Here is a 25,055-nt window from a genome sequence, read left to right on the forward strand (position 1 = left end):
CTCTAGTGTCTAGCTAGCCTACATGCATTTACATTGATGCACATCACCACATACATGACTGAGTTACTGGAAATCAAGGAAACCCTTTGAGAATGCCAATCAATAGGACAGTAATGCCCCATCTTAGAATCATACAACAGATTACAACACAGAAAGTGAGTGGCTATTTGGTCCATCAGGTCAGTGTGGCTCCCTGCAAGAGCTGTTCACCTAATGCCACTCTCCCAACCGAGCATTCAAGATATGCAACTTCATCGAAAGGACTGGAGCTGTTCATGATTGCTCACAGTTACCTGCCCCAAAGAAAAGGACAGATTGTGAAGTTTGTACGCTATCCCCTAGTTAGATAATGTAAGCCAAAATCTCTATCACAAATAGGTAATAGTGTGCAAATTGCACATCATCTTTCCATTGCAAAACAAGTTCAAATCCAGCCCAGGGATCTTTCTCTGTTGGAGCAGACTATGCAAGTCTTCTTTCCTGTTGAATCTCAGATGATCATAAGAAACAGAATCAGGAGGCCATACGACCTATTGAGCTTGCTCCGTCACTCAATCAAATCATCGCTGATCTCTTTGTGGCCTTAACTCCACTTTGCTGCATGCTCTCCATAACACCCGTGTCAATAAAAAATTTCATTCAGCATAAATATATTCAATAGGGTGGGAGATATGTGATTGTGAGTGGGGTATTGGAAGGGGCACCGGTGGGGTGTACACCCCAAATTGGGATGATGTGGGTTTTATGAGGGAGTTGCTGGCAGCGATCCCGGATTTGGCCACACACCAGTTGATCATGGGAGGAGATTTTAACTGTGTCCTGGAACCGAGGGTGGAAAGGTCAAGCTCAGGTAGATGGGTAGGGTATAAATGGCGAGGGAGCTGGGGGGGGGGGGGTGGTTTACGGAGAGGATTAGTATGGTGGATGCATGGCGCTTTCAGAACCCAGGGGAAGGGAGTATTCCTTCTTTTCACACGTCTATAAGATGTATTTGAGGATTGATTACTTTGTAGTGAGTCGGGAGATTTTGGTTGGTGTGGAGGGGGCAGAGTATGCGGGGATAGTTATCTCGGACCATGCACCCCACTAGCTGGAGATTCGGTTTAAATTGGGACGAGAGCAGAGGCCAGGGTGGGGGTTATACTCGGGGTTGTTGGCGGGTGGCGATTAAGGAGTATGTGGAGTTGAATCAGAATGGGGAGGTATATGCAGCCATTTTTTGGGAAGCACTGAAGGCAGTGGTCCAGGGGGAAATTATTTTGTTTAAGGCCCATGCGGATAGGAAAAGAACATAGAACACACAGTGCAGAAGGAGGCCATTCGGCCCATCGAGTCTGCACCGACCCACTTAAGCCCTCACTTCCACCCTATCCCCGTAACCCAATAACCCCTCCTATCCTTTTTGGATACTAAAGGCAATTTAGCTTGGCCAATCCACCTAACCCGCATGTCTTTGGACTGTGGGAGGAAACCGGAGCACCTGAGGAAACCCACGCAGACACGGGGAGAACGTGCAAACTTTGCACAGACAGTGACCCAGCGGGGAATCGAACCTGGGACCCTGGCGCTGTGAGGCCACAGTGCTATCCACTTGTGCTACCGTGCTGCCTGAAAGGTGGGAGGAACATGACCCTCTATTGAGCAAGATAGTGGAGATGGACAGGGAATATTCGAAGGTGCCAACCGTGGAGGGATTGGCGAGGAGGAAAAAGTTGCAGGAGCAGTTTGACAGGCTGACAAGAGGGAGGGCGATAGGGCAACTGCATAGGGCAAGGGGGGGGGGGGCAGGTGTAATATGATTATGGGGAGAAGGAGAGCGCATGCTGGCACACCAAACTGTGGAGGTAGGCTGCGTCCAGGCAAATATTGAAAATATGAACTGGGGCTGGGGATGTGATGTCAGAGCCAGGGAAGATAAATGAGGCATTTAGGGAGTACTACCAGGGACTTTATGAGGCGGTCCCGGGAGGAGAGGAGGGGGACATGGGGTCATTCCCGGACAAGCTGGAATTTCCCAGGTGGAGGAAGCAAAGAGGCAGGCGTTGGAGGAGCCTTTGGGGCTGAGGGATGTGCTGGATAGTATCAGGGGTATGAAGTCGGGGAAGGCCCCTGGGCTGGATGGGTACCCGGCGGAATTCTATAAGGAATTTGCAACAGACCTGGCACCACATCTGTTGGGGGCATTTAATGAAGCACTGGAGAAGGGGGAGTTGATGATGGAGGCAGTAATCACACTAATTCTGAAAAAGGGGGAGGACCCGGTGGAATGTGGGTCGTATAGGCCCATATCACTATTGAACACGGATGTGAAAGTATTGGCTAAATTGTTGGTGGGGAGGATGGAGGATTGTGTCCCGGGGTGGTGGCAGAAGATCAAACACGCTTCGTGAAGGGCAGGCAGCTCGCGAGTAATATAAGACGGCTGTTGAATGTGGTGATGAATCCGTCGGGGGCTCTGGTACCGGAGGTGGTGGTGTCCATGGACGCGGAGAAGGCATTTGATCCAGTGGAGTGGCGGTACTTGTTCGAGGTTTTGGGTTTGGGCCGAGATTTGTGGCATGGGTACGGTTGCTGTATGTGGCGGCGAGGGCGAGGACGAATGATATGAGCTCACAAAGCATTGACTTGCACAGGGGTACGAGACGGGGGGTGCCCGCCGTCACCGCTGCTGTTGCGCTGGCCTTAGAGTCATTGGTGATGGCTCTCAGGGGGTCGGCATAGTGCGGGGAATTTTGAGAGGACAGAGGGAGCATCGGGTGTCGCTCTCTGCCGATGACCTCTTGCTGTATGTTTCCGATCCGTTGGAGAGTATGGGAAGGATTATGGGCCTGCTCGGGAGGTTTGGAGGGTTCTCGGGATACAAGCCGAATGTAGGGAAAAACGAGGTATTCCCGGTGAATGAGCTGACACAGCGGGCTAATTTAGGGGGGGTTGCCATTTATGGTAGCGAGGGATAAGTTTAGATATTTGGAGATTCAGGTAGTGAGGGAATGGACGGTGCTCCATAAGTGGAACTTAATGAAGCTGGTGGAGGAGGCCAGGGAGGATCTTAAGATGTGGGATACACTACGGGGAGGGTCCAAGTGGTGAAAATGAATATTCTGCCGAGGTTCATGTTTATCTTTCAAGCTCTCCAATCTTTATACCAAAGATCTGAAAGTGAACACTGATGTGTTATGTTCTCTGGGATAACACAGGCTGCAACTGGATGCAGCTTTAAACAAAAGATACTCCAGACCTTGAAGTTAGTTCAATCTGATTTATTGAACCAGTAGCACAGTTAGCACAGTTCTCTATGAGTTCGACTCTCTGCTAACCTAAGTGTGGTTACTCTGTCTGACTGAGCCAGACTAGCTCTTAGCCACGTGCTGGAGGTGTGATACTGTAAATACACCCTGACTCACTCTGTAGATGTTCATCGGTGAAAAGAGGCGGAGTGTGAGTGCCTCTTGCCTTTTATAGTGAGATATCACCCCGAGTGTCCTGCCTGCTCATTGGTCATGTCCTGTTCTCTGTGTTCATTAGCTGCCTGTCTCTATATATATCATTATCTGCATGTCTGCATATCATGACAGGCACGATCATTTCTGACTTTGTATGGGTGGGGGAGGTGCAGAGGGTGGGGAGGACCCTTCTACAGAGGCAGAGGCAACAGGGGGGGGTTTGGCGTTGCCGAACTTGCTTCATTATTATTGGGCGGAGAATGTAGACAAGGTGCGGTGGTGGTTGGAGGGAGAAGGGGTAGAGTGGGTTAGGATGGAGGAGGAATCTTGTAAGGGGTCTAGTTTGAGGGCTATGGTGACGGCAGCATTTGCCAATGGCTCCAAGTAGGTATTCAAGGAGCCCGGTTGTGCAGTCCACAGTGAATATATGGAATCAGTTGAGGAGGCATTTTAGAGTGGAAGGGATGTCGGTGCTAACGCCGCTGTGCGAGAATCATGGGTTTGAGCCGGGGGGGGATGGATAGTGTATACAGGAGGTGGAGGGAAGTGGGGCTGGTCAAGGTGAGTGATCTGTATTTGGAGGAAGGGTTCGCCAGTCTGGAGGAGCTAAGGGAGAGGGTAGAGCTGCTGAGGGGAAGTGACTTCAGGTATCTGCAGGTTAGGGACTTTGCGCGAAAGGTCTGGAGGGGGTTCCCTAGGTTGCTGGGATACACCCTGCTGGAGCGACTGCAGCTTCCGGATGCGGAAGGGGAGGGTGGAATTGGGGATATATATAAGTGGCTGGGGGAGCAGGGAGGTGAGCAGGTGGTGAAGATCAAGGAGAAATGGGAAGCGGAGTTGGGAATGGAGATCAATTGGGGAGTATGGAGTGAGGCACTGCGTAGGGTAAGCTGGGGCTCCTCTTGTGCAAGGATGAGCCTGATACAGTTTAAGGTGGTGACTCGGGCGAGAATGGTTCTTTCAGGGAGTAGCAGATGAGTGTGAGAGGTGTGGGCAGGGGCCAGCGAATCACGCGCACATGTTTTGGGGTTGCGGAAAATTGGGAAGATTCTGGGCGGGAATGTTCGCAGTCTTAGCCAGGATAGTGGAGGAGGTGGAGGACGCGGAGGACGCGGACCGTTTGGTGGCGATATTTGGGGTTTCAGAGAAGCCGGAACTCATGGAGAGGAGGAAGGCCGATGTCTTGGCCTTCGCCTCTCTGATTGCACGGCGGCAAATGTTGCTGGAGTGGCTGTCGGAAGTAGCGGCTTGGTTGGGTGACCTGTACGATTTCCTGCGATTAGGGAAGATAAAGTATGAGTTAAGGTGCTCTTCAGGAGGGTTTGAGGAAAGGTGGGGAATGTTTGTGACCGTGATTGAGGGGCCGTTCGTCGTGGGGCAGGGGAAAATCTGTACAGGCTGTATAGTTGATTGTTGGGAAGCATGTTTCCTGGTGTGTTTGTTCACTGTAACCTGTTTTGATACATGTTTCTAATAAAATACATTAAAAAAAATATATATATACATTCAACGACAGCCTCCACTGCTCCCTGGGGAAGAGAATTCCAGACACTAATGACCCTGTCAGAGAAGAAATTCCTCATCACCTCAGTCTTTAATGGGCGACAACTGTGCCTCCCCCCCAGTTCTCGACTGAGGCAAGTTTTTTTACACAGAGGGTAGTGGGTGCCTGGAACTCGCTACCGGAGGAGGTGGTGGAAGCAGGGACGATAGTGACATTTAAGGGGCATCTTGACAAATACATGAATAGGATGGGAATAGAAGGATACGGACCCAGGAAATGTAGAAGATTGTAGTTTAGTCGGGCAGCATGGTCGGCACGGGCTTGGAGGGCCGAAGGGCCTGTTCCTGTGCTGTACATTTATTTGTTCTTTGTTCCCTCACGAGGGGAGCCATCCTCTCAGCATTTACCCCATCAGGCCCCCTCAGAATCTTTTATATTTCACTCAGATCACCTCTCATTCTTCTAAAATCCAATGAGTGTCAGGCTAGGCCCAACCTTTCCTCTAAGACTCCTTCATCCCAGGAATCAGCCCAGCTAACCTTCCCTGAACTGCTTCCAATGCAAGTATATCCCTCCTTAAGTAAAGGAGGCCAAAACTGCACAAAGCAGTTGGTGTGATCTCATCAATGCCCTGTACAGTTGTTGCAAGGGTTCCCTAATTTATAGCCCATCTCACTTCCAATAAAGGCCAACACTCCATTTGCCTTCCTAATTAATTGCTGTAACTTTGTGCTAACCTTCTGTGATTCATGTACAAGAACACCCAGATCCCACTGTACTGCAACAGTCTCTCGCCATTTAAATAGTATTCTGTTTTTTATCTATATGCCTTTGCAGATTCTTTGGGCCATAACTTCCAACTAGTGGAGGAAAGTGAAATCCTGCTGGAATTACTGAAGTGCACTTACCTGCTCTCGAAAACAGCGCAGAAATCTCCGATGGCCGACTGCTTGGAGCTGGCATCTAAAGAGCTCCCACAGGTCCCAGCGTAGTCCTGCCGCGTCGGTTTCAAGGAGGCTATGCCCCCTTTTGTTTTACTGAACTAGCTGCCGAAAAGCAGGTAGGTTTAAAGGGCCCAGTGAAACTGACAAGCCAAGGAGAAGTTGTGTCCTGGTAAGTGGATACGATTTGGGTGGTCCGAAAGGATCGGATGTCAGGGTTGCAGGGGTCAGAGGTTGGGGTGTTGGAGGAAGAATTTGGATGTTGGGTTGGGGAGGGGATCCAACCAGGTCAGAGGAATCGATTGGTGGGACCGAGTCCTGTTGGATCGGGTTGGGGTTGAGATTCGGGTCCGCGGGTGGAGGACAAATCTATTGTGGATAGGGTATCTGCAAAATCCCCAGGGGTTCGGGAATCAGTCAGGGTCTTTAAAATAGTTATGCAGATGTTAGAAGCAGTTGTGACTGGCTCCTGGAATAAAAACTCGAGGTAACCTTCCCCTCCTTGGATCATTGCAATGCTCGAAGCTCTGACTCCAGCTCATCAATTCTAAGCCGAAGATCCTCAAGCTGCAGATACTTGACATTCAATGGCATTACTATTGCTGAATCCCCCACTTTCAACATCCTGGGGGCTACCATTGACCAGAAACTGAACTGGACTAGCCATATAAATACTGTGGGCGACAAGAGCAGATGAGAGGCTAAGAATCCTACGATGAGTGACACACCTCCTGACCCCTCCAAAGTCTGCAAGGCACAAGTCAGGAGTGTAATGGAATACTCTCCATTTGCTTAGATGAGTGCAGCTCCAACAACACTCAAGAGGCTCGACGCCATCCAGGACAAAGCAGTCCACTTAATTAGCACTACATCCATAAACAATCACCCTCTCGACCACCAACGCATAGCAGCAGTGTGTACCATCTACAAGATGCACTGCAGGAACTCACCAAGGCTCCTTAGACAGCAACTTCCAAGCCCATGGCCACTCCCATTTAATTGGAGAAGGGCAGCAGGTACCTAGGAGCACCTGCAGGTTCCCCTCCAAGTCACTCACCCTCCTGACTTGGAAATATGTCGCGGTTCCTTCACGTTTGCTCGGTTAAAATCCTGGAACTTACTCCCAAACAACACTGTGGGTATACCTATACCACATGGTCTGCAGCGGTTCAAGAAAGCAGCTCACCACCACCTTCTCAAGGGTAATTAAGGATGAGCAATAAATGCTGGCCGAGCCAGCAATGCCCACACTCCGTGACTAAAGAAGAAAAGCTTAGTGCAGATGTAATTGCTGTGAATCACACAGGTGTCCACCATTTTCCACAGTCAACACATTACTGCCCTTCCATCTTCATTTTGTACTTATTTACTCCTGAAAAAGATGTCAAGTTTAGAATATCACAACGTAGTTATGTCACGGAGTTTCACAAGTTATGCTATTAATTTAATACTTCTATCACCTCGATACCGGTTTAAACGACTGCCTGGTTTAGATATGGCTGGTGTGAGAAACAGAATGTTCCATTGATGTTCCTCTTTCAAACAAAAAATTTAAATATTCATGCACTGGGTCGGTTAATTAGTGAGATCAATAACCACAGAAACCATTCAGACAACCGCCAGCTCCAATCTGAAAATAAGATGGTGGCAAAAATATGTCTGGTGAGAGAACAAAAAAACCTTTTCAGCGCAATATTTGTATTTGAAGCTGGAATACATTGACTGGGAAAAGTACATATTGTCCAGGGCTAAATGATTATAATTCAAAATGGAACTAATTAAAATAGACGATAGAGCAGGCCCATTTTAATGTTCATGAATAACTATCCGAGTGCACTTATTCTCTGGGCAATTGGCGCAGAGCTAGATTCTCTGCTGAATAATTTTCTGCTTTTACTGGAAGGGGGCACAGCATAAAGGGGCCAATTCCACACAGAATCTGCCACTGGAATTAACCTGGTTTGCTGTCTAGCTGTGCCCTCAACTTTGATCAGCAGGAAAATGTCATCAGGCCACAGATACTGACCTGCTTTATATAAAATAAAAGGCAAACGTTCAAACGTTTGCACGGAGACTGGGGTACAAAGTAGAGAGGGAGACAGACGCCATCAAAACCACCTGGAGCTACTTCCGTGACATAAGCCAAAATTGCTGACTCAGTTCCATCATCTCGTGCAGAATCCCACTATTTACTCATCATCATCATCCCACTATTTACTCAGTGGGTGGCACAGTGGCACAATGGTTAGCACTGCTGCCTCACAGCTCCATGGTCCCAGGTTCAATTCCGGCCTCGGGTGACTGTGTGGTGTTTGTACTTTCTCCCCGTGTCCGCTTGGGTTTCCTCCGGGTGCTACGGTTTCCTCCCGCAGTCCAAAGATGTGCAGGTTAGGTGTGGCAATAGTAAATTGCCCCTTAGTGTCCAAAAGGTTAGTTGGGATTACTGGGTTATGCGGATGGGGTGGAGATGTGGGCTTAAGTAGGGTGCTCTTTCCAAGAGCTGGTGCAGACTCGAGGGCCGAATGGCCTCCTTTTGCACTGTAAATTCAATGATGATGCTGCTCCACAATGTTTCACCCTGCTGTGTTCCATCAATCACCAAGCCCTTGCCGAGTGCCCCACCCTGCAAGTTGCTTCAATCTTCTCAGGTTGTTGGTGCCGGATTCAATGGGGGGAGGGGGGGGGGAAAGGACATCACTATTCTGCTTTATGGCTCAATAACTTTAAGTGAAGGAAACTTTGAAATGCCATAATCTTTTGAATCCAAAGCAGTACAGGTTGTCACACAGAGATACACAATGCATTGGTCAAGTTCCCAACCTGCAACAATTATTCTGGGATCGTCACAAAATAAAGAGTATTAAAAAACGTTCACAGATTAAGACACAAAAAAGATTTGTTTCTTGGGTGTCGGTTTGCAGGATTGAAGGAGCTGGGAGCGAAGTAAGGGCTGGATCAGGGGGAAATGTTTGGATATATGTAGGTTCGAGATTTTGCCAGAAAGGAAGTCAGTGGAGCCGGCCTGAGGTGCTGACAACAGGGGGACTGGAGAAGGGGGAGGTAACAGCGACTACAGGGCTATTTTGGAGGAGGAGAAGGCACCACTGGAAGGGATCAAGGCAAAGTGGGAGGAATAGTTGGGAGAGGGTATGGAGGAGGGGTTCTGGTGTGAGGTGCTCTGGAGGATGAACGCCTCCACCTTGTGTGGAAGGTTGGGGCTAATACAGCTGAAGGGGGTAGATAGAGTGCACCTCACAAGGGCGAGGATGAGCTGGCTCTTTGAGGGGGTAGAAGATGTGTGTGAATGTTGCGGGGGGCGGTGGGGGGAGGGAGGGCGCAAATCACATTCATATGTTTTGGTCCTGTCCAAGTTGAAGGATTACTGGATGGAGGTTTTTAGGGTAATCTCTAAAGTGGTGCACGTGAAACTGGACCCGGACCCTTGGGAGGCCATATTCGGGATGTCGGACCAGCCGGGGTTGGAAAAGGGTGCGGAGGCAGATGTTGTAGCCTTTGCCCCGTTGATCGCCCGAAGGCGGATCCTGTTGGGATGGAGAGCAACCTCTCCACCCTGTGCCCTGGCGTGGCGTGGGGACCTGTTGGAATTCGTGACTCTTGAGAAGGTTAAGTTTGAACTGAGGGGAAGGATGGAGGGGTTCTACAATTCATGGGCGTTATTCATTATGCACTTTCGAGAATTGGATAACATCGAACATTAGTTGGGGGGGGGGGGGTTGTGGGGAGGGGGCGGTGTGTGTTAATGGTGACTATGGGTGATTCCCGATTCCTTTTTGTTATTTGTTTATGTTAATATGCGGATTGTTGTTTGGGGGTTGGTGGGAGGATGGGATTGTTGTTGTTGATATGGGGATTGACATTATATTCATTACTGCTTATTGTTGGGTGCAAATTTGGGAGAAAATCTGAAAAAGGAGAATTATTTTTTTATTTTTTTTATAAAAGCGTTCATAGTAAAATCACAACACTTATGTCATTGTTCAGTGAGTCTGGGGGAAGATCAAAAGGATAATGGAGTCATCATTAGGATAGGAAAGTCCTTTTATTTGGATGAATGCAAGGACACAATTTTCAGCTTTCAAAAAGGTATGTTGTGGGATATTTCTTTGCAAATAATTAATCTGTCCTGTCAGGTATGATCACAACATAAGATCGTAGGCTTACTGGCCACAACATTGTGCTTACTTCTATGAACAGCGTACCAACAGAAGCACAGGATAAACAAAAAGCCATTCAGCTCACCCAAGTCCTCGCCTTTCAAAAAGGAACAGAGATGACTGTCTCTCTGATGGGTGGGGGTTGCATTGATTATAGATGCTGTAGTATTTAATATTCCGAGTCTAGCTTACAGGGACTGATAGTTTCCTTAACCCGACGCAGACCACTGTTTTGTAAGTCTGTAATTCTGCTAGAGGAAGGCAAGCTACGTCTGGCAACAACATCGTCCATTTATGGAGGAGCTTTAACATTTGTAAACATCCCAATGTGCTTCACAGGAACGGGACCGAATTTCTCAGAGCCACATAAAAAGATATCAGGACAGGTGACCAAAAGCTTGATCATAGAGATAGGTTTGAAGGGTTGGTTAAGTGGAGGCCTGAGAAATAGTAGAGGTATTAAACAAGTACTTTGCATAGCTCAGTTGGCTGTACAGCTGGTTTGTGATGCAGAGCAAGGCCAATGTCGCGTATTAAATTCCCGTACCGGCTGAGGTGATTCAGTGATTCATAAAGACTCAACCTTCCCAACCTCACCTGAGGTGTGGTGACCTTCAGGTCAAACCACCACCACTCAATTGTCCCCTCAAAGGGAAAGCAACCTATCATCATCGGAGACTCTGGCGGCTTTTCTTTTTACAAAAGATGACACCACAACCCAGACCAATGTGAGAGAAGAGGTAACTGGTGCTGTGGAAGAATTCACAATTGCGAGGGAGGAGGTGTGACAAAAGCTTTCCTTACTTAAAATAGATAAGGTACCAGCACTGGATGAGATGTATCCAAGGTTAATGAGGGAAGTGAGAGTGGAAATTGCAGAGGCACTAGTGACAATCCCCCAGTCTTTCTAGACACAGGGGATTGCAAATGTTACACCAATGTTCAAAATGGGGTGCAATGTGGAGTCCGACTGCACTGGGGATAATGCCGGCAACTACAGACCAGTCAGTATGATTTCAGTGATAGGGAAACTTCTGGAAACTATAGTTTGGGACAAAATAAAAAGCCACTTAGGCAAATTCAGGATAATTAAGGAAAGCCAGCAAGTATTCATTAAGGGAAAATCATGTTTAACTAACTTGCTAGAGGTTTTTTTGAGGAGGTAACAGATAGATTTTCAAAAGACATTTGATACAGTGCCACAGAACAGAATGGAGAGCAAAATTCTAGCTCATAGGATAAAACGTAGACACTTGGATAAGAAATTGATGAGTGGCAGGAAACAAGTAGTGGTTAATGGATGTTTTTCAGATTGGAGCAAGGCTCGTCGTGGAGTTCCCCGGGGGTCAGTGTTGAGAGCCTTGCTCTTTCTGATATATATTAATGACCGTGGTGTTCAGGGCATGATTTTAAAATTTGCAGACGATACGCAGATTCAAAATGTTGCCAACCATAGTATTGAACTTCAAAAGGACATAGATATGTTAGTGGATTGGGCAGACAAGTGGCAGACGAAGTTCAATGCAGAGAAGTGTGAGGTGATTTATTTTGACAGAAAGAATATGGAGAGACATTATAAAATAAGAGAGAAACTTTAAAGGAGGTGCAGGAACAGAGGGACCTCAGTGTATATGTACTATGTCATTGAAGGTGGCAGTACAGATTGAGAGGGCAGTTAATAAAGCATACAGTATTGTTGGCTTTATTAATAGGGACATTGAATACAAGAGTAAAGAGGTCATGTTGAACTTGTATGACTAGTGAAGTCATCTTGAACTTTTATGACTAGTTGGGCCTCATCTGGAATACTGTGTCCAGTTCTGGGTGCCAAACTTGAGGAAGGATGTGAAGGCATTGGAGACAGTACAGAGGAAATTCACAAGAATGATTCCAGGGATAAGATAAATTGGAGAGGTTGGATTCTTTTCTTTGGGGAAAAGAAGGCCGAGAGGAAACTTGATAGAGTGAGAGAGTGAGTGTCTTTAAGACAGAAATAGATAGGCTCTTGATTAATAAGGGGATCAGGGGTTATGGGGAGAAGGCAGGCGAATGGGGATAAGAAATATACTAGCCATAATTAAATGGCAGAGCAGACCCGATGGGCCGAATGGCCTAATTCTGCTCCTATGTCTTGTGGGACATGGACAAGATAAATAGTGAGAACTGCTCCCACTCAAGGGAGGATCATGGACTAGAGGGCAGATGCTCAAAATAATGGACAAAGGAGTAAAAGTAATGCGAGGATATTTTCTTTTACCCAGAGGGTGGTTAGAGTCTGGAATAAACTTCCTGAAAGGGTGGTGGAGGCAGGTTCAATTGAGGTATTCAAAAGGGAATTGAATTTCCATCTGAAAAGAAAGAATGTGCAAGGTTACAGGGATAGGAAAGCGGAGTGGGACTAGCTGGAATGCTCTTTCAGAGAGCCAGTGCAGACTCGATGGGCCGAATGGCCTCATTTTACACAGTAAAGATTCTGTGAAGACCTGACTCAAACAGGTTGTTTACTGGGCTTCCAAAAGGAAGAACATACTAGAGGAAGGCACTTTGCACAACCACAAAATAAGTGCAGAAGAAACCATGATTCATTCACCAACAACTGAAAAGTGTTAAATGGGCCTCCTGAAAAACTTAAATGATTTGTTTTGCAAGTACTACAGCTCTGGAAATGCCTGCCTGCTGGAGGATTAGGATTTTGCTCCAACTAATAGGCATTAAGCGGCTTACTTTGATCTTTGGCCTCAGAAAATCTCATGTGTACCGGAAATTAAGTGCGATTTTTGAAATGCTCCCAGGCGTCCTGCCCAAGTTGGGGGGGGGGGGGGGGGTTGGAGAGAAGGAGTTTGGTGCTTAGACTCAATTTTCCCAATCAACAGTTCATCATTTTACACAGAGTACCAGCAGATAAGTGATGGAGCCTTAAAACAATGAATAAACTAATCTGTTTGCACTGTGTAATTTACTTTATTTTAAAATGCATGACTTCCACTTGGCAAACACAAAAATGTAATTGAGGATTTAAAAAAACACCTTCTCTCCGGTCCTCAGGCCATTTTTTAATCATCAGTGGATAGGACAATAAAGATGATCTAGTCTTGGTCAATGTTAGGAGGTATAAGAAAGTGCTTGTATGGGATTTTCCAGCTGGGCTTTCTTCATCTATTGAGGTGCCACATTTGATGCACCAATTGTTGCTGCATGTATGGACTCCCCTGGTTTAGCACACTGGGCTAAATCGCTGGCTTTTAAAGCAGACCAAGGCAGGCAAGCAGTACGGTTCGATTCCCGTACCAGCCTCCCTGAACAGGCGCCGGAATGTGGTGACTAGGGGCTTTTCACAGTAACTTCATTTGAAGCCTACTTGTGACAATAAGCGATTTTCATTTCATTTCATTTCAAATAGACCGATCTGACAGCGGGGCACTTGCTGGGTTGGACTCTCCTATTGGAGCTTGATCCCGAATCTTAGCTTTCTATTTCCCTCCCAAACGGATGAAAGAAAGAGTGTTGTTTATCAGTTTGCACTGAACTGAAAGGGAAGTCTTGTGGCACAGGGGATAGCACCCCTGCCACTGAGCCAGATGTTCAAGGTTCACGTCCCAGCCCAGGACTTGATGCTCAAGGAAGGGGTGTTCTTAATGCAGCCAAACTGGTATAGACTCGATCTTCAAATCCTTCCAACACACACCAATAGCAGATGGTAACAAGGAGAGATTCCTGCTCAGTCATGGGATGGAAAGAACATTACAGCCTCTACCACTACTTTCCAGAAGCTCCAGACTACAACATGCATGTACAAAGTGCACTAGTCACAGGCAATCTGACTCCACGTGAACTGTATCACACCACCAGCATTAAAATGAACATACAGGAGACAAGTGAACTGGTAAAGTGTCTTCTCAAGGTATTGCCAAAAGTTATTAATTTCACTGGAGATTAATTAAGTTGAGCAAATCCAAAATTATACACATGTGGTTTGAAGGAGCCAACTTTCTGGCAAATTCTCCAATTAACCTTTTCTTACCCCACCTTTGTTTAATACTTAAAAATATTGGATCAATTGGTGAAAACCGAATGAGGAAGTCCAAAGATTGCAAAGTTCAGTTAAAGTGGGTTATTTGACTGAAAAGTTCAGAAGGACAAGGCATGAACTTAATTTACATGGAATTTTGTTAATTTACTCCTCTGCTGTGCCTACCTGCTTTTCATCCCCGCTGTCTGGGTCAGCAAATGTCAGCTTTCGACGTACGTAGAACAACATATCATCCTGTCTCGAGGCCCATTTCTCCATGAAGTAAGTTGAAAACATCCAGGTCCAAAAGACAATCCGATCATCTTTGAAACAGCCTAGTAAGCAAATAAATGGCCTCAGTGGAAGTCATAGAGTCATGGAGTCAAACAGTACAGAATAGGCCCGTCGGCCCATCGGGTCTGCACCAACAAAACTACACCAAATCTCCACTAATCCCACTTTCCAGCACTCGGCCTGCAGCCTCAAATGTTATCACATCTCAAGTGCTCAACCATGTACTTTCTGTCTAATGTTGAAATGGTCAGTTTAACCAACATCTTGTGTTGTTAACTTTGCACTTCCTCCCCTCCCAAATGCTGTTAGTACAATACAGTGCACAGTTCAAAACTAAAAAGGCTCAACCTTTTCCAACCAAACTAACTCTAAGGTGCTTGGTCAATCGTTCAGTCGTGTTGGCAAGAAATCTGCTCTGACTTTTTCTCCACTTGTTTTCTTCCTATATGATTAAGTGTTTGTGTTGAGCTTTGACCCTTTCCTCATATGGTGAGCTGGGAAATCTCAAAAACAAGTCAAACATATCAGAATTTAAATAACAACAATGCAGTTGTAGATACTGAAATCTAGAAGTGGCTCATGATATCTCCTTAGTCTCTCAAAGTTACAGTCAAGGGGTTGGTTTACAATGAATATTATTGGTGTAATAATAAACAAATAAGCCATAAATGATATCCAAGCTGAATATGTCAACATTATAGTGATGGATCATGTTGTAGAGAGGGCATTCTATGTAGGTTCTCTTTTAATAAACAATATTAGAGATCAGAGCAATGAGGAATAAGGCAGAAAACACTGGACAATCTCAGCAGGTCTGACAGCATCTGTGGAGAGAACATGGAGCCAACGTTTTGAGTTTGGATGTCAAAGCTCCTGAAGCTCAGATTGGAGGGCTTGGCTATAGTTTGAATTGCTGGGTAGGTCGATACTGAACACTTCCCCGCATATTCTTGGTTCTTCCCAATTGAGCAATTGTAGTAAGTTTAGCTTGTATCTCCCCTCTTCATTTTCACTCTATTGTCCAACTCTACCTTTCCCATTTGAGTCAAATATATACATTCAGATAGAATGTGAGCATTTGTAAGCCCCATCCATGCCTTTGCAGTGCTGAGGTGTAAAAATCTGGAAGCCTCGGAGGTAACTCTTTACTTTAGTATGACAATGCCAAGCCAATATACATCCCGAAACTTTGCACTTGAAACCTTGAAATTGTTCAATGCTTGACCAGAAGATTCACCAGTCACAGAGTATACAAGGTTTTGTGTTTGTAATTCCATCCCCTTGTCCTTATTTACTATTTGACTGCCCAAACACCTAGGGATAGTTTTTTTGTGATACATGTATTTACATAACACCAGGCTTTGATGATAGAAGATTACTGATGGAATAAAGTTGGCAAATTATTTTGGGAGAGGTTAAAAATTGTACTAAAATATTAAGACTTTAAAAAAGTTAAAAATAAATTGATTTTAATATAAAACATGAAGGCTATGTGAGCCAAGTTAGCAGTGAGATAAGGGAGGGTTTTTAAGTCAGCCAATAGTAGGGGAAATTATATCGTTCAAACAATAGTTTTTTTTTTTAAAAGGACTTTGCATTATCTGAACACTTGGATGCTGACCTGGAATTTTTTTGACCTGCTTTTTAAAAATTTTTTTAAAAGGTCATAAGTTCACCGTGGATTGGGAGCGAGCCGGTCTTCTTCCAACTAATCAGCTGACCTGCATGGTACTTGAGGAAGAGCAGCCTGTTTGTTTTGAACTGCAATTACTTTAATTGATGGGGGGGGGGGGGGGGGTTACTGAAAGGTAAAAGCAAACTTATTGGAAATCAAATGGCTGAGATAAGCTTTAAGTTTTGAACCTACTGGTTTTAAAGTCAATTTTGTTGGGGAATAAGCGGAGAAAGGAACCCGTGCAAATATCTGATTTACCTAAAGCGCCATGGCAGAAGTGGCTATTGATCTCTTTCGCATAGGAGGGAAAGATTATTTAATGTCCATAGACTATTTTCCAAACTATCCCTAATTGGCTCTTGTCAAGCATAACAGCAAGCAGTGTAATACTGCATGCCAAGTCAATTTTTGCTCGACATGGAATTCTCGCAAGTCGCCGTGAGTGACAATGGTCCTTGTTTTAACTGCAAAGAGTGGCAACACTTGATTTCAATCAAGCCAATTAATAGAAGGTTGCTTGCCACACTTCCATACTTGGTAAAGAAGGATGAGAAGGTAGTGATACTGCAGGAAATGCAAAACATTAAAGACAAACAACAGCAGTTATATGAATGAAATGAAAATCGCTTATTGTCACAAGTAGACTTCAATGAAGTTACTGTGAAAAGCCCCTAGGCGCCACATTCCGGTGCCCGTTCAGGGAGGCTGGTACGGGAATTGAACAGTGCTGCTGGCCTGCTTTCAAAGCCAGCGATTTAGCCCTGTGCTAAACAGCCCCTGTATGATAGAATGCCTAGAACTTAACTTCATCACCTTGGCGTTATCACCTCACCATTGTGAGAGCAGAAGATTCAGACAATTGGTTGAAAAAAGCCATGGTACTTGAAGGCATAGCACCACGTTCCTACAATGTACAGACAGGGGATGGGTTGGTTTTAAGAAGAAATCATTGCAGTCTTGAAAGCCAGAGAAGACTTTCACAACAACGTGATGGATGACGAATCCACATCAGAATCAACGTCAGCTGCAGTGTCAGAGCGCAGCAGTTCCTGAGCATAAGAATGTCATGGAGAACATTGAATCTACAAGTTCTGAGCAGCAAGGTCAAACTTGAGAAGACCAGTCAGAAGAAAACCGGATCCACTCAATTTGCAGATTTGGACTATTTGTGCATACTTTGCTTGTTGTTCTTGTGTATATATATGTATATTTTTTAAACCAGTTTAAAAAATTGTTTTTTAAAAATACTGTTCGATTTATCGGCTCATGGTATCCCATGTAGATATACTGATGATAAAGTATTCATTTATTCTTTCAAAGGAAAGGGGATGTAGTGATATCATGTTTGTGTTGTAATTCATCGACTGACCACTAGGAGTCTCGCTAGTACATAAGTGAATGTAAAGTCAGCTGACCAGATACTGGCTGGAGGAAGTAAAAGAGACAGCTTGCGTGTGCATGACTTTGCTGTTGTCTTGTATATAGTTTACCCCCAGTTAATATTAATAAATCATTTATAATTTTAACTACAAGTGTTTTTGTAATAAATAAGGCCATCCAACAAGAACATTACACTGACTTTGACTTAAAATTTTATAAAACTGGCCGTTCAGAGAATTCTACGGTTAGTACTATTGCCAAATTAATCTAAAATCAGAAAATCGAGATTTGTTGCATCAATAATTGAAGATAAATGCAGGTTTGTGACATACTGGATGAGAACTTTATACCTGGCCCTTAAAATCTATGGTAAATCTATGCGGTTAAAGGTGGTCAAAAGCTGAGTCAGTCTGGCATACCTCATATGCCAGAGCATAGTGGTTAGCACTATGGCTTTTCAGCACCAGGGTCCCAGGTTCGATTCCCGACTTTGGCCACTGTCTGTGCGAAGTCTGCATGTTCTCCCAGTGTCTGCGTGGGTTTCCTCCAGGTGTTCCGGTTTCCTCCCACAAGTCCCAAAAGACATGCTGGTCGGTAATCTCGACATACATTCTGAATATACATTCTGAATTCTCCCTCCGTGTACCCGAACAGGCGCCAGAATGTGGCGACTAGGGGATTTTCACAGTAACTTTATTGCAGTGTTAATGTAAGCCTACTTGTGACAATAAAGATTATCTACAAGATGAATTTAATGCACAGTAGTAGTGGCTGGAGACATTACAGACAGACAAACAGGCACCGACTGGTTTATTCTTGGGAGGCCACACCAAAATGGTCATTCAATTCTTTAACAAATTGACACAGCCAAAATTTATTGCCCATCCACAATTGCCGTGGAGACGGTGGTGGTGAGTCCATGTGGTAATACATTCCACACAGTGCCGTCAGGTAGAAACCTCCAGGACTTCCACCCAGCATAACGCAGATACAACAATATATTTCAAATCCTCTGCAGTTCCTCCTGGTGCTTGGATGTGGCGACTCTGGCGACCTACTGCTCCCAGACCTGGAACACCTGACCGTGAAGTGCCACCCATATTATCTTCCACGTGAGTTCACTTCAGCCATTATCACAGCGGTCTACATCCCACCCCAGGCAGAAGTGAGGAAGGCGCTGGACGAACTACACACAGTAATAAACAACTACGAAACAGAACACCCGGAGGCTTTGTTCATCGTGTCCGGAGACTTCAACAAGGCCAACCTAAAGAGAGTACTGCCAAAATTACACCAGCACAACTCCTGTCCCACCAGGGGCGACAACACTCTTGACCACTGCTACTCAAAAATCAAGGGCGCCTACGTTCCATCCCCAACCGCACTTTGGGAAATCAGACCATAAGACGGTGCTCCTTCTCCCGGCGTACAAGCAGAAACTCAAGCTGGAGAATCCAGCTAAGAAGGTTGTGCAGTGCTGGCTCGAGGAGACAGAAGAGATCCTACGTGACTGCTTAGAGACAGTGGACTGGTCCATATTTAAGAATTCAGCGACCAACTTAAATGAGTATGTCACCACCATCACAGACTTCATCAGCAAATGTGTGGACGACTGCATGCCAAAGAAAGCAGTACGTGCGTTCCTCAACCGGAAACCATGGCTCAATCGCGAGATTGACTCCCTGCTGCAGGACAGATCTGAGGCGTTCAAGTCAGACGACGCTGACCTATACAATAAATCCAGGTACGACCTCCGCAAAGCCATCCGAGATGCCAAGAGAGAATATCAAACCAAGCTAGAGTCACAGACAGACTCTCGGCGGTTGTGGCAAGGACTAAAAAACATAACGGGCTACAAAGCAAAGCCGAACAGTATCTCTGGCAGCAGCGCACCCCTCCCCGATGAACTCAACGCATTCTATGCTAGGTTCGAGCAGGTAACCAACTGTCGAGTGCCCCAGCAGCCCATAATTCACCCATACCCACCATCACAGCTTCCGAAGTCAGATTGGCCTTCCTGAAAGTGAACCCTCGGAAGGCGACGGGCCCGGACGGGATCCCTGGTCGTGCACTCAGAGCCTGCGTGGACCAGCTGGCAGAGGTAGTCGCGGACATCTTTAACCTGTCCCTACTCCACTCCGAGGTCCCCACCTGCTTCAAGAAGACCACCATCACACCGGTACCAAAGAAGAACCAGGCAACGTGCCTCAATGACTACCAACCAGTGGCCCTGACTTCAGTCGTAATGAAGTGCTTAGAGAGGTTGATCATGAAGAGCATCACCTCCATACTCCCAGAACGCCTTGATCCACTGCAATTCGCATACCGCTGCAACCGGTCCACATCAGACACCATTTCCCAGGCCCTACACTCATCCCTAGAGCATCTCGAAAACAAGGACTCCTACATCAGACTCCTATTTATTGACTACAGCTCTGCCTTCAACACCATAATCCCAGCCAAGCTCATTTCAAAGCTCCAAAACCTGGGACTTGGCTCCCCACTCTGCAACTGGTCCTCGATTTTCTGACCAACAGACCACAATCAGTAAGAATGAACAACAACACCTCCTCCACAATAGTCCTCAACACCGGCGCCCCGCAAGGCTGCATACTTAGCCCCGTACTCTACTCCCTGTACACACACGACTGCGTGGCAAAACTTGGTTCCAATTATATCTACAAGTTTGCTGACGATACGACCACAGTGGGCCGGATCTCAAATAATGACGAGTCCGAATACAGGAGGAAGATAGAGAACCTACTGGAGTGGTGTAGCGACAACAATCTCTCCCTCAATGCCAGCAAAACTAAAGAGCTGGTCATTGGCTTCAGCAAGCAAAGTACTGTACACACCCCTGTCAGCATCAACGGGGCCAAGGTGCAGATGGTTAGCAGTTTCAAATTCCTAGGGGTGCACATCTCCAAAAATCTGTCCTGGTCCACCCACGTCGACGCTACCACCAAGAAAGCACATCCGCGCCTATACTTCCTCAGGAAACTAAGGAAATTCGGCATGTCCACATTAACCCTTACCAACTTTTACAGATGCACCATAGAAAGCATCCTATCGGGCTGCATCAGAGCCTGGTACGGCAACTGCTCGGCCCAGGACCGCAAGAAACTTCAGAGAGTCATGAACACCGCCCAGTCCATCACACAAATCTGCCTCCCATCCATTGACTCCATCTACACCTCCCACTCCTGGGGAAAGCGGGCAGCATAATCAAAGATCACTCCCACCCGGCTTACTCACTCTTCCAACTTCTTCCATCGGGCAGGAGATACAGAAGTCTGAGAACACGCATGAACAGACTCAAAAACAGCTTCTTCCCCACTGTCACAGACTCCTAAATGATCCTCTTATGGACTGACCTCATTAACACTACACCCTGTATGCTTCAACCGATTCCAGTGCTTATGTCGTTACATTGTATATGTTGTGTTGCCCTATTATGTATTTTCTTTTATTCCCTTTTCTTCTCATGTACTTAATGATCTGTTGAGCTGCTCGCAGAAAAATACTTTTCACTGTACCTCGGTACACGTGACAATAAACAAATCCAATCCAATCCAATCCAATAATTAGTTCAATAGTGGAAATATTCATCACGACAAATGCAAGATGTTTCTTCATGGCAAAACCTATTTAAATAAACGAAGCTCAAATCAAATGTGATAGCGTCAAGCAAAAGTTTGCATTTTTGTACTGGTCAGACCCGGAAGGAGAAATCATAGAATCCCTGCAGTGCAGAAGAAGACCATGCAGCCCATCAAGTCTACACTAGCCCTCTGAAAGAGTACCCTACCTCAGCACACTCCCCTGCCCTATCCCCGTAACCCCACCTAACATTTGGACACGAAGGAACAATTTAGCATGGCCAATCCACCTAACCTGCACATCTTAGACCATGGGAGGAAACCGGAGAACTTGGAGGAAACACATGCAGATAGGGGAGAAAGTGCAAACTCCACACAGTCACCCAAGGTTGGAATTGAACCTGGGTCCCTTGTGCTGTGAGGCAGCAGTGCTAACCACTGTGCCACCATGGAGAGGTCATCTCTGAAGGTATATTTAAGTGCCAAAATAAGTGCTTTTCAACCGTATGAAGAGAAGACAGCAAGCCTGCAAACTGTCCCCAATGACAACCACCCCCCTGAACTATGAAAGACCTTCCTTCCCATCCTATTGACAAGATACATTTATGAAAATCACCTTCAGTATTCAACAGCTGAAGACAATCCGTTCAAAGGTTAACTGCGTGGACACAAGATTTTGATTATTCAGATTGCTCTCCAGACGACACAATCAAGTTAAACAACAAGTATGCTTGAATTACCGGCAATCGGAGAGATCACATGACCAGACGTGCCTGTGTGTGTGTGTGTGTGTGTGTGTGTGTGTGGGGTGGGGTGTGGGGTGGGGTGGGGGGGGGGGGGGGGGGGGTTTGGCACGGGTTTCTCAGCAGAACTGAGCTATTTGGAACTCCTGCTCTTTTCTCCACCCACCCAACAAGTTTGGACCCGGTCTACTGATTTGACTTTGTCTCCGTTCTGCAGGAGACAGAGACTTTAAAGAAATAATTCCACAGCTGTGACTTCAGGAGAACAATCAACTTTGGCATCTACATCTTTAACTTGGAAGCATCAAAGCCCATTGAATTCATCCTGAAGCCAGTATGGACTCCAAGCTTTAAACTGTGTCGCACTTTTATTTCTTATAGATTCCAATTTCGCCAATCTAGCCTCCCTTATTTGCGCATGTGTGTGTGGAAATTGGAGTGTATTTTATTATTTTACCTAGGTTGATTTAAATATAATAAAAGTAACCTTCTTTGTTAAACTGAAGAAAGCCTGCCTGATTGGCTTTTTTATGATCACAATGTATGAACAGTTAAGTACTCAGTGAATTTAAAGTGTAAAAACCTGTTGTGGTCAAACAATGAGAGGGAAAAGTGAGGAGCCATTTGACCGCTCCTCACCTGGTCATAACCAAAATGAATCCATTCAAGAAACCGCAGACTGGGAAAATTAAATCAGAGGCTGAAGTAAGCTGTAAACGTGCACCAACTTTATTCATATCATGTCTCAAGTGTGTGTTCCTACGTGTGAACGAATATGGGACACCGGAGAATGTGTTAGTTTGAGGCAAGTGTGAGTGAATAAATAAACTTTATTTTGAACTCATGAAAGCTTACTGCTGAATTATTTAATTAGAATACACACTCTGAGGGTAAGAAAAGACACACCTCTTTCCACACAAAACTTACTGATTCTCAGCCGCAAGACAGAAAATATATTCTGACGGTCACACACTGCAGAATCGAGGGAGAGTCCCAAAACATATTTCACACCAGCGGGATTTCCCTGATCTATTGTCCTTACCCTCACCAGCGATGTAACTGGGTTCTCGCCATACGTTGACGGGAACTTCTTTTGGATTCTGGAAAATTCGGCCACATATGAAAGACTCCGCTGGCTGCGTGACACCACAAATGGTGGACGGTGTTGGGAGAGGAGGGCTTCCTTTCGGTAGGTTTGTGCCTGTGGAGTGTGTATGTGTGTGTGTGTGGGTGGGGGGGATTCCTCTTTCATTAAGATGATCAGGGCACTCATTACAATGGGTGCCGCCGACCTGCTGGAGCCAAGGTATCTGGCGAGCCCGCCCTGCCAGCTTGACATCGTGGGACCCACCTCCTTGGTTTCCTTGGACTATGTCTCAAAAAATATGGCGGGAAAGGCCGTCAGTGGAGCAGAGAGACTGCAGGCCGCTTTTCCTATCCGAGTTGATACTTAGTCAAAAACTGAGAAAATTCCACCCATGGTTATCATCTTACAACAGGGCAACATTCCAACTGAATCATGAAATGAGCCCTGCTAAGGGATGCTGTAAATGAATTTGGAAAAGTTTTAGTAAACAGATGTTCTTGGTTTAGCTGAAAAACTATTCCATCCTCTCCCTCTTTTTCATCAAGAACTGCCCTTCTGAAGCCTCAGTAATAATTTCATGAAGGCCAGTCTCCAGCTTAGCATTTTAATATTTGGGAATTTAAGGGACTATTTCCTAATCTAGTGCATTGGTGCAGGACCTGGGCCCATAGAGTGATAGCAGCACAGAGGTGGTTTGCCTGTGGGCAAACGGTGTCACAATCAGGTCCGGTGATCACAAGAGGCCACATAAAGTTGACCTTTGGAATGAATGACTAATTTGGGGAAGTTGTGTTCCCAGGTTGTTTTTTTAAAATGCACTATTGTTGCTTGTTTGGCTATTTTCTACGGTATAGGGTTCCTTCTGTACAGATGTCCAGTCACAGTATTCTTGCTACCACTAGGTGCTGAACTGAACCATACTTGCTGTGCAAATAATCCTGGGATTATTGAATCAGGAAGCAAATGCACTTGTACCTCTAGTCTGCAATCTAATTGGATGAGGATTTGTGTTATCTGATCCAGACTCTTGACCACCACTACTTTATATTGAAGTACCTTTAGTCTGTAGGCCAATGGCATTTGTTGAAATACAGAACAGTGTAGTATACAGTGTACAGAACATGTAGTATAAAGAGCACCCCAAAGATGGAGCCAACATTCCATCGGCTTTGAAAGACTGCGAGTTGCTTGAAGTTAGTGAAGGTGACCTTTGCTACGTTTACCACTAACTGGAAATATGTATCACATGTTCTGACCAGCCAGGTCCACATTCCTTTCAGCTCCAAACACGCCTAAAGTTGTTTCCTGTTTGGAACTCCAAGATCCCTTCAGTTTTGTTAGTGCTCCAGCAGATTCACATCCCCAACTAGGGCTCTTGAAATAAGGGCTGCCCTCACTTTAAAATCTAGAGCTGCACCCTAGCCCCCCATATAACATACTGCTCTGTGCACACATGAACGCAAATTCAATGCTTCGAACATGAATTTTAAACAAAACGCGTATTGATTGCACACCAGCCACTTTCAAAAACTCACAGCGTATACTTCAGGAAGTTATTTAAATTAGTCAACCTATTAATCACTCCTACATTAAGGTTATCAGACCAATCCACTGCCACCAAAATTTTCATTCCATCCAGCACCATAAAAGTGGAGTCATTCAACTGTAGAAAACAGGTTTATTACTCTCTTGAAGAGATTGCTTTTGAAAACCATTTTGCAAAGTACTCTGCAAATCTTAAAATCAGAGCCACGACTGAAGCAACCTATTCACAATGTGCCCTAGTAGGCAGCAACGAGCACCAAGTGCAAACACACACACACTATAGCCATTCAACCTCAATGCCTACTGCTTAGGAGCCAAGCATAGCAGTTTCATACACAATTTTCCACTTGCACATATTACACAACACACACACAGAATGTGTGTTTCTCCAGTACCCTTCTGATCAACATTAGTTGCCCATTTACACAACTAATTTTTTTACAAACACGCGATAACCTGATAAGGAAAAGATGCCTTAAATGATTGCCAACATGAGTCACAAGGTTTAACGGTGAAAGATTCACACAATGTGCAAACAATTCAACCTGATGGGTGTGTTATAGGTCTCTGGAAAAGAAACTAATTTGAAGAGCATTCAGAATTAGAGAATAGAATTGAAAGTGCCACTTTGCAGACTCACACACACACAGACTATTTCTT

At 45.5% G+C, this 25,055-nt stretch overlaps 1 protein-coding gene across 3 annotated transcripts in view; it reads right to left on the reverse strand.

The window, feature by feature from the left end:
• kiaa0930 overlaps positions 1–25,055 on the reverse strand; it is a 145,302-nt gene that overhangs the window by 65,574 nt on the left and 54,673 nt on the right. For all 3 annotated transcript variants that reach the window (XM_072484543.1, XM_072484541.1, XM_072484540.1), the window contains exon 2: positions 14,259–14,407. In XM_072484543.1, coding sequence (XP_072340644.1) covers positions 14,259–14,407 — 149 coding nt within the window. The remainder of the gene's footprint in view (positions 1–14,258; positions 14,408–25,055) is intronic.

This window comes from Scyliorhinus torazame, chromosome 19, assembly GCF_047496885.1.
Source record: "Scyliorhinus torazame isolate Kashiwa2021f chromosome 19, sScyTor2.1, whole genome shotgun sequence".
NCBI classification, from domain to species: domain Eukaryota; kingdom Metazoa; phylum Chordata; class Chondrichthyes; order Carcharhiniformes; family Scyliorhinidae; genus Scyliorhinus; species Scyliorhinus torazame.